Source organism: Limulus polyphemus, unplaced genomic scaffold (assembly GCF_000517525.1).
Source record: "Limulus polyphemus unplaced genomic scaffold, Limulus_polyphemus-2.1.2 Scaffold2929, whole genome shotgun sequence".
Classification (NCBI taxonomy): Eukaryota; Metazoa; Arthropoda; class Merostomata; order Xiphosura; family Limulidae; genus Limulus; species Limulus polyphemus.
This window is the reverse complement of record NW_013668539.1, coordinates 105251-124286: the sequence shown is the minus strand read 5'-3', so window position 1 is coordinate 124286 and position 19036 is coordinate 105251. Positions and strand designations below refer to the sequence as shown.

Sequence of the window (19036 nt, the reverse complement as noted above, 5' to 3'; positions counted from 1 at the left end):
TATGCCTATTTTTCATTTTTGGATTTTCATAGTTAAGTATGTATAAAACATGCTAATATTTTGTTAGATTATAAAAAAAAATTTTTTCTTAACTCTTTCACTATTATATATGTCCTCCTCCACTCTAGGTCACTGTCAGGTGAGTTTGGAATCTTGTACTACCACGAAGAAAGAGTATTTCCTTTCAAACTTCCCAAAATTTACTGCTTTCGAGTTTTTTGATAAGCGATGTAATATTACAATATTTGGTTATTGTGTATCTAAAAATAAACCTGCCATTAATGAGAATTTTTTACCTATTTACATGACAGTGAAATACTTTAAATGTATATTTACCTACAGATGGCACTTTGGCTATAGGAAGGACCTTCTGTTGCACTTAGAGCTTGTCCGACTTGAGTTTGTGTCAAGCCAAGAGATAAACGTCGAATTTTGAAAGCTTTGGCAAACTCTTTGATTTCTTCTAGATTGATTCCATCAACTATATTTGATGTTTGGTTATTGATAGTGTCTGCAAATATAAATTTTAATGAAAATCTCTGCTAATAACTATATATATGGACCAATTTCAATTACTAATTTTTTTATTTGTTGTGAATGGGAATAAATTTTATTGGAAGTCACACATACCAAATGAAAATGACTATAAAGTATTTTTTATTACTTGATTTATTGGACATTTATAACAACTAGACAACTTATATTTCCTTTTTATGTTTGCTTAATCATAGTGATTTATTATCAAAAGAAAACAATGATAAAGAACAAAGTTTACATTTAATAACCTTAAGAATAACCTTCTGATTCAACAGTATTAATTTCAGGTCTCAGTTTCTGAATTAGAGGCTCTCTTTTATACGGAGGATTTTGTCATCACTGGCTCTAGTTAAGATTCTATACAAATTCGATGTGAGAACTATGTTGAATAATCAGCTTTATGATCAGATTAATGGATTTGCTAAGGGCTCAAGACTTGCACCATCCTTATCCAACTTGTTTCTATGTCAATATGATTGGTTATTGTACCTTATTTGCTAATATTAAAAAATAATCAAATTAAACATGTTTACTAAATATTTGAATAAACTGAGAATTATGCACAAGAATTCTTACAAAAGTTTGTTTGTGATATGCCATTTTAAGCATAATACAGTTTTCAATATTAAAATTTTTGTGTCTCTTAGATGATATTTCTTTTGTTCACTGTGAAATTGTAAATAATTTCAATGCTCATGTTAAAAATTAAGTGTTGTTAAACCTTTACCTGAAGAAGCAAAAGGATTTATTAAAACCTTGTATTTTGTTTTGAAACTCCAATCAATGTTAATCACCTGGAAACAAACAGTTTAGTGTCCCTATTAAATCACAACATGAACTTTTGTAAATAGCAAAGAAAAGACTGAGAGACAATTGCCATAAGCAAATGACACATTAAGAGCTTGGTTCATCTGCAAACATTTTTTTTTGTATACTCTATCTTTACATCAGACTCCTGCAGGTATCCACAGAAACTTTATTCAGAATAACACATAAGTGTTTCAAAGTAAAATTCACATCTATAACATTTATTATGAAAAAAACCTCTCATCTGGTTACGATATTTTTAAAGCAACTGTTTAAATCATTTTGAATCGCATGGTTCACTAGCTAAAAAGAAACAATGACTAAAAAAAAACAAATTACCTATTCTGTGGGGAAAATGCAACAAAATGGTTTACATTTCATATGAGGACAATGCAAGTCTTTCATTTTTTTACATATTTATATATTTCTCTTCAGAAAGTAAGAAGTATCAAATTGATTACACCATATTCATAATAGGATGAAAGGCTAGTTAGATAAACAAAGCTATTTATTTTGCCTTTCAAAAATATAGCTGAAATCACATTATCTTCCAAATATGTACATAAAGATATGCAAAAAAAGTCATTTCATATACTTGCAGTAAGTCATTGAGCTCACACTTAAAGAAAATGTAATATCATACTTACCTGACTTACTGATTTTATGCAAAAAAATAATATGTTGACTAATATCAATATACATATATATTAAAACACAACAATACTTCAACTCTTCTATCTTTTATCTTCTTTATTACTTCCTTTATCAGTTGCTTGACTTCAGAGGTCACTCATTAGGGCATAATTGTAAAGAGAACTTTAATATCTAAGGAGGCTTACAAGTCTAAATTAATGTCATTGGTTAAATTACATTTGGAGTATTGTGTTCATTATTTGGTTCCTTATCTTAGAAAGTGCATTGAATTTTTGGAAAGTGTTCACAGGAGGGCTACTAGGATGAAAAGGTTATCATGCAAGGATAGGTCAAAATCTCTGAACTTGTTTTCTCTTCAAAAAGAAAAATTAGAAAGGATCTTATTGAGATGTTTAAGATTGTTAGGGGGATTGATAGTGTTAATGCATAATTTTTTTCATACTTAATGATGAGATTGGTAAGACTAGGGGCCATAAATCTAAATATTGGCAGGATAGGAGTCATTTTCAGTTAAGGCAGCTTTATTTTTCTAACACTGTGGTTGGACTTTGAATTAAATTACTTTCAGGTGTAGTAGATGCAGTTAATTTAAGGGAGTTTAGGGGAAAGCTTGATAAATATTTGAATGATAAGCGCTGGTTTTGAGTTTTAAGAGTTTAGTTTAATTTAATGAATAGAATAGCCTAGATGGACAAAAAGGTCTGTTGTTGTCCTTTAATGTTATGTTCATTCCCAATAATACTTGAAAACATTGCACAACTCAAATTAAGATTCTTAACATATATGTATCCTATGAAAGACTCATATTACATAAAGAGAAAGAATAAAACAAATACTAGCCTGTATTGTGACAAAACATACTTGTAGCTTGAAGTGTGGCAATAGTTGGAGTGCCATCTACTGGTGAAGGTATTCCCCCTCTGACAGTTTCTTGTGATGCATGAGTGAGAGGGGTATCTTGTGTTGGAGATAAATGTTGAGCCATTGTCTACGATAAAAATACCACAAACTCAATTGTATTCCATATGGCACCATTTCAAAAGACAGTCTTTACACAAGTAGATATTAATTGAAAGGCACATATGTACTTAAAAAAAACACAAAGTATCTGTGGCATTTTGGGATATGATTATTAAGCACATTAAAATATTTTGAGTTCATTATGTTTATATTAATAATTGAAAATATTTTTCTTGAGGTCGTTATTTATATCAAAATTATTTGACATGTTATAAATCAAATATAAAGAAACCTTGTGAAAAAATAAATTATTCTTGCATTTGGACATATGTGTTCTGACTTTGTACATGCTTAAATCTTTTAACAAGTAATGTTTCTTTAGTAAAAGCATACAGTGCAGAAGTATAAAACTAGATATCAGCAGCAACAAAAGTATGATTATTCACTTAAAGCTTATAGTTTTGCATTAATATATTTAAGAAGAAAAATTATACATTCAGTCTTCCTGCTTTGGAAACTAAATCTTATACATTATGAAGATGGTCAGATCACTTTGTATGTGAAGTCTCAAGAAACTTAAGTAACAAACAAAGCCAAGCAAATGTATACTACAAAACTGAATAAAAATACATTTCCCTAAAAAAATAGGAAAAAAAGAGAGAGAAGTAAATTACTTTTGTGGATATCAATACTTTTACAGCCTTCCAGAGAACATGGAGAACTAAGAGTGACACACCTCCTCCCCTTAATGAAATAAATGTGAAAAATAAAAAAAAAGAGAAATGTGAAGATGTACTTCAAATAATGTATAAACCTGAAGAATAAGTAAAGTCTGAAAGCAAAAAACAAGATAGAAAAGACCATTGTGAGGAGCCTAAATGATGGCAAGTATTGGTAAATTTATGGGGAAGTAGATGATTTTTCAAAATGAAATGATGCAGAGCTTCTATGCTTGATTAAGTTTCCACAGTAAAAATGTGATGTTGTATCGCTTAAGCATTTTTAAACTATGACTATGATTAACCTCTCCAGTTATTGTTTTTATTTCCTTAAGTTATTTGGCCTCAAATTTTTTGTTGTTACTTGTATCCTGCTTTCTTGAAGATTTCCATTCTAACAGAAGATAACTCCCCTAGCTCTAAACCAAACACTTGACCATTTCAAACCACTGTTACTCACAATACAACAAATTATAATACAGACTTAGTAATAAACCCTCATCAGTTTTTTTTTGGCCGGGCCCAGCATGGCCAGGTGGTTAGGGTACTTGACTTGCAATCTGAAGGTCGCGGGTTCGAATCCCCGCCACACCAAACATGCTCGTCCTTTCAGCTGTGGGGGCATTATAATGTGATGGTCAATCCCACTGTTCGTTGTTAAAAGAGTAGCCCAAGTATTGGCAGTTGGTGGTGAGGACTAGCTGCCTTCCCTCTAGTTTTACATTGCTAAATTAGGGACGGCTAGCGCAGATAGCCCTTGTGTAGCTTAGCGCAAAATTCAAACCAAACTGAACAAACCTTTTTGGCCATGAATTTCTTTATTTAAATAATGTCTAAATCTTAGAATAAAAAAACCCCAAAAATAAAACAAAAATATTGATAGAATTCCAAATTAATTTCAGTACATCAAATACAAATTGTTTTTCAAACTAAATCTGAAAGATGTAATTAGATAAGCTGGCATGGTTTTTTACAAAAATCCATCTTCAGCATGAATTCAATCTGTGTTTTATTGGACACTCACTTGTACAGAAGAACTATGTTTTGCTTGAGCAGCTAGATGAGCTGTCACAAACCTTTTTGGCCATGAATTTTTTTATTAAATAATGTCTAAATCTTAGAATAAAAAACCCAAAAATAAACAAAAATATTGATAGAATTCCAAATTAATTTCAGTACATCAAATACAAATTGTTTTTCAAACTAAATCTGAAAGATGTAATTAGATAAGCTGGCATGGTTTTTACAAAAATCCATCTTAAGCATGAATTCAATCTGTGTTTTATTGGACACTCACTTGTACAGAAGAACTATGTTTTGCTTGAGCAGCTAGATGAGCTGTCACCATGGCAACCTGATTCAATGAAAGTTGAGACGTTGGCTGTTGGTTTCCCAAGGCTTGTGTACTAGGTGTTATGGTAATTGCTGAAGGCTGGAATAAGTATAATTTATTTTACAAATTAAAAAATGCCATATAAAAACTATTAGCAATACATTCTCAGTAAATTATGCCAATTATATAAAACACCTGATTTATGCTTGATATCTAATTACATAAATATTTCACAATTACTATTTTACTTAATTTCAAAGATGTGCAATGGCTAACTGTGCTATGTTCACCACAGGGATTCAATCATGAATTTCAGCATTAACAGCCTTCCAGTTTATTACTGAGTCATCAGTGTGGCATGTCACAATGAACATTGTAGTTTTGAAACTGGTATTTGTTTAGACAGATGCTACAATGGGTTAAAAGAGGAAGCACTAAAATGACTGATGAAAAAAAAAGATTTGAAGTATAATCTGAATCAGTATGCGCCACTTTACCAAAATTTATAAGTAAATAGCATGTAGTATGGCTTATATATCCACAATTTGTGCTGATCAACGATATGTTAAACAGTGTATCTCTAAGTTATGTCTTACAGGAAAGCCATAATTTAATAAACAATCAACTAGATTATCAACAAAACAGAATTTGTGTGAAGGAACATTCAAGCTCAAATAATGAAAGTAGTTGGAGCAACAGAAATTAAAAAATAACAGCAAAACAAGCAGAATGGTTTTGTCTAAAAATACTTGAAACAACAACAAAAAAATGTAGAGCTTGTATGATTTATGCAGCTTAATCTAGCAACAAAGATGAAAGTAATAAATTAATCTGTATCAATATCTTATCTTGAAAAACTACTGAATTGTGGAACTGTTTATTTTAACACAAAACATTTTAGCATGTAATAAGTAAATATTTTATAGTCTTATCATCTAAATGAAATATTATTATTTAAAACACTGAATTTTTTTGACGAATTTTAGTGTATTAGTAAAATGTTGACATTAAAAACTGTAAAAATATTCAACAAGAAAAGCTGAAGACATTTTAATCACACTAAATTCATAAAAATCAGATTACTTGTAGGTGGCTTCACCATTTAATACAGTTAACTTTCTCTCAAAATTATTTTTTTTTCAAGAATTTTGTATATTGTGATCTATTTTATAGGATCATAATTCAACACATGAACAGCATATGTGAACACGATAGTTCAGGGTTCTTGCTAATGACAGACTGAAGTCTTAAAATATGAAAAAAGACAAAATTAGAGATTAGAGAAACAAGCACAAGAACCCTTTAATATGGTTACAGTCTTCTGTGAATGTGTAAAGTACAAACTTTGAAAATTTTGTTTAATGGAAGTTAAACCAGTTGTTAAGAATATTATATCTGTGCAGTACTTGTGTAATTTTTTATAATATTTTCAGAAAAGGTATTATATTTTCATTTATATACATGTATGTGCAGTTTTAGGTTGTTAAACGTATGCTGCTCTAGATTCTTGTTGTTCTGTGTCATTCACCAGGGATAACATCTTTTGTCTTCCTGTAGGAAAGGTAACTGTAAGGTCGTACATGGTATGTGTAGTTAGACAGCCATTTGTTCCATTGGCATTCAGGTGATATCTTGAGGTTATGACCTCCCTTATGTTTGAATATGAATGACCAGTTAAGTGGGTAGTGAAAGTCAATCTGGTTAATTTTCATGTTATTGACTTACCTTACTAACATGATACTTTGTCAGTCTGGAAATAAAAACTCAAAAGAGAAATAGTTTTTAATTTTGATCTCTAATAAAAGGTGAGCATCATATAAATACACACAGTTTTTGTGTTGTATTTATTCTGAATAAAGATTGTTCACTGTGCTTCATAATAACATAATAATCTTTTGTTATTTTGCAGACTTATCTAGTCACTTTTTGGAGAAATCAATTTCACCTGAGAATACAACACATACATATATATATATATATTCTATATAATGAAAGGTTGAAATTGACAAAATATCTGTGAAATAAGGCTATGTAATAGAGACAGAGTTTATCGATGCTATATTAAAGTTTGAGGCAAACTGTTCTCTTGTTTATAAAATAAAACTGTTGCTTTCCAAAAATAATGTGGAAATACTAAATTTATTAAAAACTAATAGCAGTGCTACAAAAATTTGAAAAGTTTCAAAACTTTTTGTATTTACATTATTTTTGTCAACCTGCACTCCTTGAAAAAGTGAGAGATATGATGCCTGTTATCACAATGATGACAAATTTAATCATGTTTGCTCTTTGAGGTTTTATTTAAACATTTGAGAACAAGCAGTAACTACACAATAATCTTTAACTCTTAGTCTGTCTGTTTTCCTCATCTTCATTTCACCTTACCTGTGATTTGGACACCAATGCAATTGGCTGATTACTATTTTGTGGTGAGACTTGCTTCTCTTCCTGTACTGAGAGTAGTTGTTGCTGTTGGATAAGCTGTTGTTGTTGCAGTTGTGCTGCCAACTGTGGAGCCATTTGGATGAGGTTAGCTGTAGACTGATTTGGTGGAATGACAGGCTGAGTAAAAACCTACATAGTAAAAATCAATATAGCTACAATTATATTTCTTTAATCTGTTAGGTTGTCTTAGAGGTCAAACTTGTTTCTCTTATCTACATATGCTTGTCAGTGCATCATTTGATTCTTTATATTCATAAACTCACCTGTATTTACAAGTATCTGTTACTATAAGGAGGTTTGTAGTGAGAATAGAAAAAATTATAATAATAGTTTACAGACAGCAAAATCTTTATAAACATATATTTAACTTTAACAACATGAATTTCTGGCTAGTAGATTGTAAATTAATAATTTTTCAATTAAGATAAAGAATTACACTCTACTGCTGAGGATGTCTTTTGATCAAAGTATGTATGATGTAAGTATTGTATGTATGTATGTATTACACTCTACTGCTGAGGATGTCTTTTGATCAAAGTATGTATGATGTAAGTATTGTATGTATGTATGTATGTATGTAAGTATTGGATGAGGTTAGCTGTAGACTGATTTGGTGGAATGACAGGCTGAGTAAAAACCTACATAGTAAAAATCAATATTATAACTATATACATATCACATACATGTAATACAAAACCTTACTTGATATGGTCTAAAGTTGTCTTTAGACCATATGGGCCAAAAAACGTAAGTCTTTGTTAAAATACTTTTAATGCTATCAGAAATCACTTCAGATTTTCCTGTTTTGTGAGTAAAATAATTTTACAACTAACATAATAAAAATGAAGAGTGATTTATATTCAAACTTGGCTTCAACTGCTGTGTGATGAGCACTTCTGAATAGAAAAAGCTTTTTTCATAAATAGCATTGAACATTACCATTTATGAAGAAGCTGGTTGTAATAATGGTAGATAAATAACCCGATTCCAAATATGTGGTTCAAGGTGTTCTTTCAAACATACATACCATGCTTGCTGGTATATAAGAGGATCTGATGTAAAAGATAGCCCTGGATTTTTTGAACAAATTATGTGTATTTCTTTGAGGTTTAGTGTATAGTACAACCTTTATTGTCAGGCAAGTCTATGATGTAACTTTTGTAAAGAAATTCCTCATAGATATATTTAAATTGTGCTAACCTAGCTGCACTCTGGGGTAGTCAGTATAATCACAAGTGTGGTTTTTTATGCTCTTCAAATGCTACAGACAGCTCAATGTGGCATAACTCAAGTCACATACATGTAATACAAAACCTTACAAAGTTGTTTTCATTACAGTTGAATGCCTTTTCTATTACAAAGAAATACTAAACCTTAAGATATAGTGAGCTACTATTAAAAAACGTTTACAAAAATTAGTGTACATTATAGAAAATAACATTTTTTGATATAATATTAACAATATTTTAGTATGATTAATGAGATCAATACATCTCAAATAAAAAATGTTGTGATTAATTGTAACTAGCATGTGAGTTTAATAACTTCTAGTTATGAAGAATTGATACAAGTGTTACAGTTACAATTATGTTATTGTAATGCAGTAGGTGGTATTATGTCAATGCACTCACTCAGAAAAGCAAACACAAGTAAAAGGAACAATGTAGTTTTGGTTGAATATGCTATTAACCGGATAGTTCTTACTGGAACTCTATCTTTGAACTTGTGTATAACATGAAGGGTAAAATTTTGCATTGTTTTAAGAATAAAAAGTATCATCTTATACACCTGCAAATACGGCATAAATGATAAACCATAGTAACAATGTAAATCTTCTAACAGCAAACACAAGTAATTTGTTTACAACACAGACATGTTTCAATACTCAAACCTTGTCCTTAAAATTAAACAAATTACATAAAACAGAACTGAGGTTTAAAATACAATTAATGATATATAAGCTGTAAGATATTTTCCTTTAACTGTCCTCTTCCTATTGAAATCAGTGGTGATTAGTAGATGAAAAAACCATTATAAATGATAATTTGAATACATTTGCAGCTTACTAACTATGTTTTCAGTTTTTGAATTAGCCATTACAATGTCTTCATAATAGGGCAGGCAGTGTACATAAAATTAATGATAACCATATATTTATGAAATATGTTTCAACAGGCAGCAGCGAAAAAAAACAACGTAGTTTTCTGAATGGCTTGATCACAGTTTTTGTGTTAATCAGAGCCTTTCTGAATAAACAAAACTAAATTTATGCTAGATGTTACTAATGAGACCCTTTTTTAAACCCTTAAACAATGCTAAAAGGTTACCCCACTAATTGCTTAAGCTAAAACACTTTTCATTAACCACAATAGTAATTTAGTCTGTTACTCTCCTTCCCATTTATTAACAAGGCTCATCTCTGAACCTACAAAGTTAACCTTAAGAGTTGTTAATTTAGTACCCATTTTCAAATATCTTAAAATATGTCACAACCAGTGCCAATCGAGGTTTGAAATCAGCTCTCCAATTATGTAAAGGAAAATGTATATGCTTATAAACCAAGGTTTAAAATTATCCCAAAAATACTACTGATAAAGCACTAATTAACTAGTAAAACCATCTAGTCATTTTAATTTTCCCCTATGAAAATAAAAAGGTCCATTCTGGAGTCTAAAAGTTGTGGGAGTTTAGTTTAATACCAGCTTGTAATATTCAGCCAATACAAGTGCTTGTTTTCCCTCACTTAATTTAAATAGTTTCACAAACAGTACTTCCACAGAAGTCAGAGCCTACACAATCCTAGATTCTATCTAAAAACATAAAGGAAAACAATTCCCTTGCCAAACAACATAAGGTTCAATGTACCAATATAATCACAGCAGATAAAAGAAAGTAGTACCTGTGGCCCAATAGCTACAACTTGCCCAGATGCATTAGTCAGCAGTTGAGGTATGGGATTCGTCAAATTTCCTGCAGTTATCATTGACTGTGGTTGCAGATTTGAGGCTCCTGTAAATTGAGAAAAATAATATAGTTGTGATAAATATTTAATAAAATAAAGTTTTGGAAGTATTGTTCAGTAGAATAAATATTTGTGATAAAATATTTACTTAATCCCAACTCAAAATTTGAAATGACATCTTTTTTAACATGTCTGAAATACATTCTAAAATGATAAATGAATAATTTAGATCCTTAGAGGATTTTATCCAATATTTAGATAAAAACTTGATAGCAAAAATGGCTCAATTCTAACCTTGTGAAGGCATGGATAAAACTCTGTCTCACAAACCTGCAGAATTTGCTGGAGAAATTCCTGGGATCTGATATGGCTGGGACAGTGACTGTAGATTTGCCAGGGTTGTTGTAAAAATTTGTCCATTGGTTGCTATCATCTGCACCAGCTGGTTTCCAGCATACTGAGACACTGGAATTGTAATCAACTGCTGAATAGCAACACCTATAGAACAATATCAGTTATTATAAAAAAAGTAAAATAATGCCTTGATCCCAGATTATAGGAAAATGGTCCATTTCAATATAAAAGCATTTCAAAAACTGCTCAAAATTTAAACAGCTAACTTGAAAACAAGAGACTGAAGGTAAAACATTTGTTAAACTCTTATAAGCATCTTTTTAGGTCTGTTAGGAAATACATTTATAAAAATTTGTTCAAATGCAAACACATTATTACATTTTTTCTTTAACATTTATCAAGTTTCAAAAATTACTAACTGTAAATTTCCTTTTCACAAGTCACAGAAGACTAATCTAAAAGTGTTGATGTAAATTGTGAGAATTAGAACAATTTATATATTGCTAGACAGTTATTGCCTTTATTTTATACATTTTTTATGAATGACTATGATTTCAAAATGTCACTTTGCTCTTACTGAGAAAAAAAAAGATAACTAAGGTTTCCCAAATACTTTACAGTTAATTCATTCAATTACTTGATGTTTGATTCCACAGCTAAATAAAATGTTTAGAAAGAGTTGTTCTGGTCAAAGTGGTATAAATAATTTTTATCAGCTTGAAATTTCAGTTAAAACTATTGGTTATGTTCATCTACTCTCTTACAAATCTCATTTGTAAAATACAATGCTGAAATACTCAAGGATTGAAGGAAAGACACTAAGTGTATCAACCCCTAAACAATGAAAAAAATATATATAAATATTTTGTTCTAAAATAAGGGAAAAGGTGTATACTAAATAAGAAAACTGACCAACTATAAATATTTTATGATAAATTAAATTCTTACCTGAGGATGTGGGAATGAGCAACTGAGCTCCTTGGATACCTTGAATAGGTTGCCCTGCTGCCAAGATGAACTGGGGTGTCATGGCAACCTGCTGTGACAACCCTGGGTTTGCTACTTGAGATAACTGAATGGGAAAAAAGAATTAAAATGACATCTTACAGTTGCCTAACTGCTTTACATAAAATGGAGAGAAATATGAATGTGAAAAAAGTATAAAATTTGGTAAACATTTTATTAAACAAAAACCAGCACATAACATCTTATCAAAATAACAAAGTTGTATTTCTAATTACATACAATAATGTAGTACTCCATTATGCTCATATAAATGCCATCATCTAGTTAAAAGAAATGAAAATAGCTTCTCATGCCTTAGGATGCAAACATGATAATAAGCTGAATTAAAAAATAAATTATGAAGTAATCCTTGAGTCATTTAACCAACAACAGTACAACTGTCAGCAAAAAAAATGTTTAAATTACTAACTGTTTAATAATTTTGTAAAATAATTATTATTATTTGAATGTCTTATAGTATTTCAACTGTGAATTTGGGAGAGGTAAGCTTGCTGGACCAATAAACTCTAATATTGAAAAAAGATGTTTTGTTAACTTACAGTCTTAGTGGAAATTTAAGAAGAAAACTTTAGTATTTATAAACGTAGGAGATCAGAGTACAGAACGGAAAACGATATGCTAATTTTACAGCTTTTTTTGGAGTTTGTTGAAAGATTATTTAGTTATGGAAAAAGCAGTATTCAATTAAGGGTTTGATATAGACTTTGTAGATTGTGATAATAGAGGATGCATTGCAACCACGATTAATACCTGCTACTTACCTAGCAGACGTAAACTTCTTGCTGCACTCTAATACATGTGGTTGCCATGTTAACTCATGGTCAAATGTTAAACTAAAACTGTAATTGTTTTTGTTAGGTTTAAAGAAGATTCATTTAGATACAGTTTAATTTATGAGACTCTTTTGGTGTTTTTGCTTTTTGTTTTGGCTGTACAATGTTTTGGTTTGAATTTTGTCAGGGGTTAATTTTACGTACTATTTAAAGTGCCAGTTAGATGTTTTGTTTACTATTTTCTTTACTTTTTAGTGGTATATATATATATATATATATATATAACAAGAGGATTACTGGGGTAACTCCATAATGCCATGTCATCAGTAAATTGGGAGACATAACTAATGGGAAATTTGGACAAGAAAATGTTGTTGACAAGTAGGACATATAAAAGGGGGCTAAGGACAGAGTAAGTATTTGAAAGGTGATTGTTGAATGTTACTTGAAAAGACAGGTAATACAAGAGATTTGATCAAATGTTTTAAGTTTTAAATCTTTTCCAGAAATAACCTGGATTCATTTGAGAGTTGTCAACTGAGTGGCAAAAAAAAAAAGATTGTGAATTATGCTCTATTTATTCTTTAATTAATTTCCAATTGTATTATTATGGTAAATGATTGTAGTTGTGATATGAGGAATACTAGTGTGAAAGAATATACAATTACATAGTCAGTGTTTTTCAATGATGTGTGAGTATATTAATAGAGTTAATCTCTAATGACTGATATTAGGTTTACATTGTGTTATGGGGTGGAACTTTTTATGGCTTCTGGAATTGCCTTAGTTATACTGTTATTATAATTACCAATATCAACTGAAGACATAGAGTTTGTAAGAAAGGAAGAAAGAGTAGAATCAAGTTGGTTTTGGCAAAATAAACAGTATTAGAACTACAGTTTATATAGTTCTAGTTTATTATATGGAGTTACAGTCTCCACCAATATTTTAATGAACAGTAAAACTAAAAGAAAAAGTTAAAATTTCCATTTCATGTGATTATTAAATCTAGGATGTTTTGTGAACCATTGTGATGAGTGTGAGAGGTCCTAGGTAGAAGTGTTCAAAGTGTGAAGATTATTGTTCTCTAAAAATGGTAAAATAATTCTTCTGTTGTGATCAGTGTGATTGCAAAAATAATCTTGGTGTTTAGAACATAGGTGACCAATGATTATTATGTTTTGATTGCTATTTAAAATAGTTTGTAAGTTTAGAATGTCGGGATTTGTTTGAGAAGAAACATACAGACATAACAATGCAATAACAATATTGTTGTTAAGATCAACAACACAAAATAAATGCTCATTGTTAAGGATAAGAGTAGAGACAGTTAATTCAATGAAAAATTGTTTCTTATATAGCAAAGGATATCTCCACTATTTCGAGTTTTAGGTTTGGAAAGGGTAGAGTAACTAGGAAAATTTGAATTTAAATTAACATATGTTTTAAAAATACTTCTAATCATAATGTTCTGTTTTATTACTATAACAATTATCTTAACTTCATAAGCATACACCACATAGAACAAAAACGTCAGGGATTTACATTTTTCTTATAGAAAAAAAGAATCAAAGTTGAGATAGGAAACATCAAGGAGATAAGCAATATTCATATGATCAGTATCCACTTCCAAAAATATAAAACCTTCATGTAGAAATAAAAACGTGTAAGAAGCTTTACAAACTTAAACTTAGTTCATTTAATACAGTACCACTTATCACTGTAACTGATTCTATAAATTTTATTAGTTTTATTACCCATTGTGACAATTCAGATCAAGAGATACTGGCAAAGTTGCCATCAGCCTCTGTGATTTTCAGAACTCATAGTCTATGGCCAAATAAGAAATCAAACAAGATGAAATATATATCCAATATAAATACAAGGAATGACAATTATAATATCAGGCTAAAAACAAAAAACTGGACCACTAGCTTGTACTTCACTTATTCAAGTGATAGATGGCACTCTTTTAATAAAAAATCTTCTTTCCACATGCCATATCGTTTCTATTTTCATGTTAACTCCTTATTTTATGGTTGTTGTAAGATGCTTATAAGTTAGATTAGATTTTAGTGGATTTTCTTTTCCATTATTTGAACCAAAGCTTACAATCACTGTCAAAAATTATGCTTGTAGATAGAAGCTGAAAAGCTGTTTTTACATGAGCTAATATTAGAAAATGCAATCAAAGCACAATATCTGAAGGTCAGGTAAGACTTATGAGGCATAATTACATTGCAAGGAATATAAAAAAAGATATAAAAACAAAGTACTTGATGATTTATAATGAGTGATACTTGTGTACCTTAAAAATGAGGAAGATGACATTATAGAAATGCTTGGTTTTCTTAGTATTATTATAAATGATGGTTTAAATACATCATTTTGAAAAAACAACACAGAAATAATGTCATTAGAAATTGTGGACTGTTGTAAAAATTACTAATATTGACCCTAAATCTTATAGTACTAAAAAAATAGTTTTCAATTTGATAAGTTTTTTATAATGACAGATAAAAAATCAGTAATGAATGAGAGATGACTAGACATTTCCTGAATTCGTATCACAAGGTTGCCAGGACAACAAGTTTTACCATTATACTTTGCCCATTGGACAAGTAGTTTTTTTTTTCTTTTCAGCTCATTCATTCTATTGCTAAAAAAACAAACTCCAGGTAGATTTCTAGGGAGCCACACAAGTTTTTGAAAATTCTGAACTGTCAATATTTAAAAATGTGACATCTAAACCTCAAATCAAAATTACATATACCCTGTCATTCACAAACCATCGGTCATTAACAGACTAACATATTTAAATTAATGCCACAATATTATTACATTGCTTTTGTCTACAGTGAGTGCTCAGCAAAGTTTGACTGCCAGCTCTAGGAATAATAACATAATAAAATTACAAAAACTTTAAACATTTTCTACATATATATATATATATATTGTGTTCACTGTTAAAGTAAAATCCTAAAATTCATATTCTACTTTTAAATGTGTGTTTTGTGAGATGATTTTATAACAAGTAGATTTTATAACATATTCTCTTTTGTATAAGAAGTTCTTTTTTTTTAAATTTGACAACCTTGTCATACTATGAATTACACCAGGGTAGAAATTCCATCCTATACTGTTAATTCATGATATCCAGACAAATTAAAGATGTTGGCAAATATAGTGTGCATTTGTTACTTCAAGATCAATTACTTTTCCAGTCAAGCAAGGACCTAGATATAGAAACTGACACTCAGAGGTCCCATAAAGTCTGTAGGTGGCTCTGCTGAACAGCTAGAGAAAGCAATCATAGTTCCATTTTACATTTCAAACATGTTATCAAGAACTTAGCCTGTGGATCAAATTTCATTCTATATATTTGATAAATATATTTTTCAATTGTGTTATCCACAAACAACCAAATGCTTCAAAATCATGACGAATATTACAGGTGACTGTAAAAATTGGCTCCTTTTTTGTTGTCTACTTCATAGTTACTGAATTGTGTGTGTGTTATACAAGTTACTCTAAGATATAAAATTTAATTCATGAAGACTAAGATCTTTCAATTTAGACAAAAGTTGAATATATTTCAATTTAAGATTTGACTTAAGTCTGAAGCTTTAGGTAGAAACAGGGTCAATATGTCACCTACTATTTCAACACACAGAATTTATGATGATGAAACCATATGTATATAAGTTTCTACAGCTGAGGTTGGATCTGATTATTGTTTACACTTATCTTTAGGCATGAATATTTGTAAAAAAAGGTAGGTTTAAACAATTTTTCACCAGTATACAGAAGTATAAAAAAATTTAAAATAACAACAAAAGAAAATAATAACACATATAATTTGTGAAACTGAAAACCAAAAGCTTTGAAGGGTTTTTTATTGAAACAAAAACAAAGTGTAATCTTAAGAATATGTCAAACCAGTACAAAATTATTACAGAAAAAAATGCTATAAAACACATAAAAAATAACAAAAATAAAAGATCTACAACTTTATGTTTTCTTATAGTTGTTGTAGTGTATATTTGATGTATTGATTTTGATTGTTTCGTGTCTTTTTTTCTCTCTATTTAACTTTATTATATTTGTTTTATATATTTTATTGACAAGCTTTTTCAGCATCCCTGAATACTTGCTTTAAGCCTGAGGATTACTCTTGTATAAGTTTTCTTACTGTGATAAAAGATTTATAATGTACAGAAATATATCCATATTTTGTTTTGTGTTCCTTATGAAAAATCTTTAAACTAATCAGGAGGTTTATGTATTTCAGTGTTAACAAATGTACAGTATGTGATGATGTGTAATAAACAAATTGTATTTGTATATATAGTATTGTTTTAACAGTATTTAACGTTAGTAAATTACAAGTGAAATGGATATAGTATAAAATGGAAATTTAGTTAACAATTTTGTGTTTATGTATTTTGATTTGTTTATTGCACTGTTGGTATTACTGTTTTTCATAATAATTTTATTTTATGAATTTCTGTTGGAAACAGTAGTCCTGTAATTCTGCATAACTATGGAGATTCTTAAATGCAGATGTGTAGGATTGGACCTAAAACAAAGCATCTTACAGATACTTTTATTCTGGAACACAACCCAGAATTCTGAAAAAAACATCTTTGTTGAATTAATATAGTGATACTTATCAAAAAACGGTAGGTTTATTATTAAGAAAAGTTACCTGCTGAACATTATGCTGACCACTGACAGCAGCACTGACACTTGCCGGAGTTGCGCTGGTCATGACTGTGCTAACTCCATTATTCGCAAGGGTAGTTGTTGGGCTTGCTGAGACTGTGGCTTGTAAACCTTGGGCTGCTGAAACTAGCTGATTAACTATATTGAAGCCTGTAAGTCCTGACATACCACCAAATGGAACCATCTGTGGAAGACCTGTTAGACCCACAACTCCACGAAGAGGTGAACCACCAAATGTAGGGTTGATTGTTGCAGTAGATCCAGGTATTCCAATACCACTACTACCAAGTTTAGCAGCAAGTAAAGCACTGGCTAGAAAATAAGAAACAGTCAACATATGTCATAAATACTGTTAACAACCTCTCTAATGTTTTAATATTTTTTATGACTTCTTGTGGAGATAGTTTCTAGAATGATCTTTAAGTCCAAATTATAATCATTTTCACAATCCAAGCATTTCATTAATATAAGTAAATTACATTTTCAGTTTTCACTAATTCTAGTTAAAATGTACCACACAAATTTTGAAGGGATGCGACAAGAGTTATATGTTGTGAATTGGTAAGCTGAGTTATTTGGAGACACTGATCAGATGTGGAAAATTTTTAAAGATAAATTTTTAAATATTCAATGCAAACATATTCCTAATAGAAAGAAAAGGGTAGCTACAAGTAAAAAAACCAGGTTGGCTCACAAAGAGTTTAAGAAATAGAATTAAAGAAAAGCATCATAAATTTAAGAAATTTAGATTGACTGATGTGACAGGAGACTTAGAAGATTATAGAAGATCAAGAAAGTCAGTGAAACAAAAAATTAGGACAACAAAAAGTACGTATGAGAAAAAGTTGGCTGAAAATGTAAAAATTAACAGTAAGGATTTCTTTAAATACATTGAGGGGGAACAAAATGTTAGGATAGGGATAGGACCCTTGAGGGATGATAAAGGAAGGCTATTATCTGATGATTATGAAATGGCTGGGTTATTAAATTTTACTTTTTCTTCAGTTTTTTATTATGAAGATTCAAGCAGTATTCCACATCTTGAACAGTTGATATATGGAAACAAGTTCAAATAAAATGACTGCATTAATTCTGAGCTGGTTAAGAAAAAATTGGGAAGTTTAAAAAATGATAAGGTTCCTGGGCCAGATAATATTTTCCCAAGGGTTTTGAAGTAGGTTAAAGATTGGATGTGTGAGCCACTTGCTACTATTTTTTGTCAGTCCTTGAATAGTGAGCAGGTACCAGAGGATTGGAAGTTAGCTAATGTAACTTCTCTTTTCAAGGGAGGTGATAAAAATTGTCACACTAATTATAGACCCATTAGTCTTATATCAGTTGTGGGAAAAAGTTTGGAAAGTCTGTTAAAAGATGCTTTGCAAAGTCATTTAGCAAAGTTTAGAATTTTATTGGACAGTCAACATGGTTTCACTTAGGGAAAATCTTGCCTTACAAATCTTTTACCATTCTTTGAAAAGGTTACCGCTTATGTAGATGAGAGTTTGGTGTATCTGGATTTTCAGAAAGCATTTGACAAGGTGTCAAATAAAAGACTTGTAAAAAATGTTGGTCTATAGGTGTCGGGAATAAGTTAGCAAATTGGATAGAAGAGTGGCTGGATGGAAGAAAGCAAAGGGTTGTTACAAATGGAGTTCAGTCAAACTGGGGGACCTCAGGGCTCAGTCTTAGGACCTTTGCTCTTTTTGATTTACATCAATGACATAGATGAAGGGATAGTCAA

The 19036-nt window shown here is 30.1% G+C and overlaps 1 protein-coding gene across 2 annotated transcripts in view; it reads right to left on the bottom strand.

Annotated features, from left to right (window-relative positions):
• Nucleotides 1-19036, bottom strand: part of LOC106468240 (POU domain, class 6, transcription factor 1-like) — a 119383-nt gene that overhangs the window by 7329 nt on the left and 93018 nt on the right. The window contains exons 5-12 of one of the 2 annotated variants that reach the window (XM_022396570.1): nt 17279-17607; nt 11720-11843; nt 10748-10915; nt 10355-10464; nt 7396-7584; nt 4975-5109; nt 2839-2986; nt 337-511 (exon numbers count right to left, since the gene is read on the bottom strand). In XM_022396570.1, the coding sequence (XP_022252278.1) occupies nt 337-511; nt 2839-2986; nt 4975-5109; nt 7396-7584; nt 10355-10464; nt 10748-10915; nt 11720-11843; nt 17279-17607 (1378 nt within the window). The remainder of the gene's footprint in view (nt 1-336; nt 512-2838; nt 2987-4974; nt 5110-7395; nt 7585-10354; nt 10465-10747; nt 10916-11719; nt 11844-17278; nt 17608-19036) is intronic. The other variant, XM_013928657.2, reaches the window with a different exon arrangement.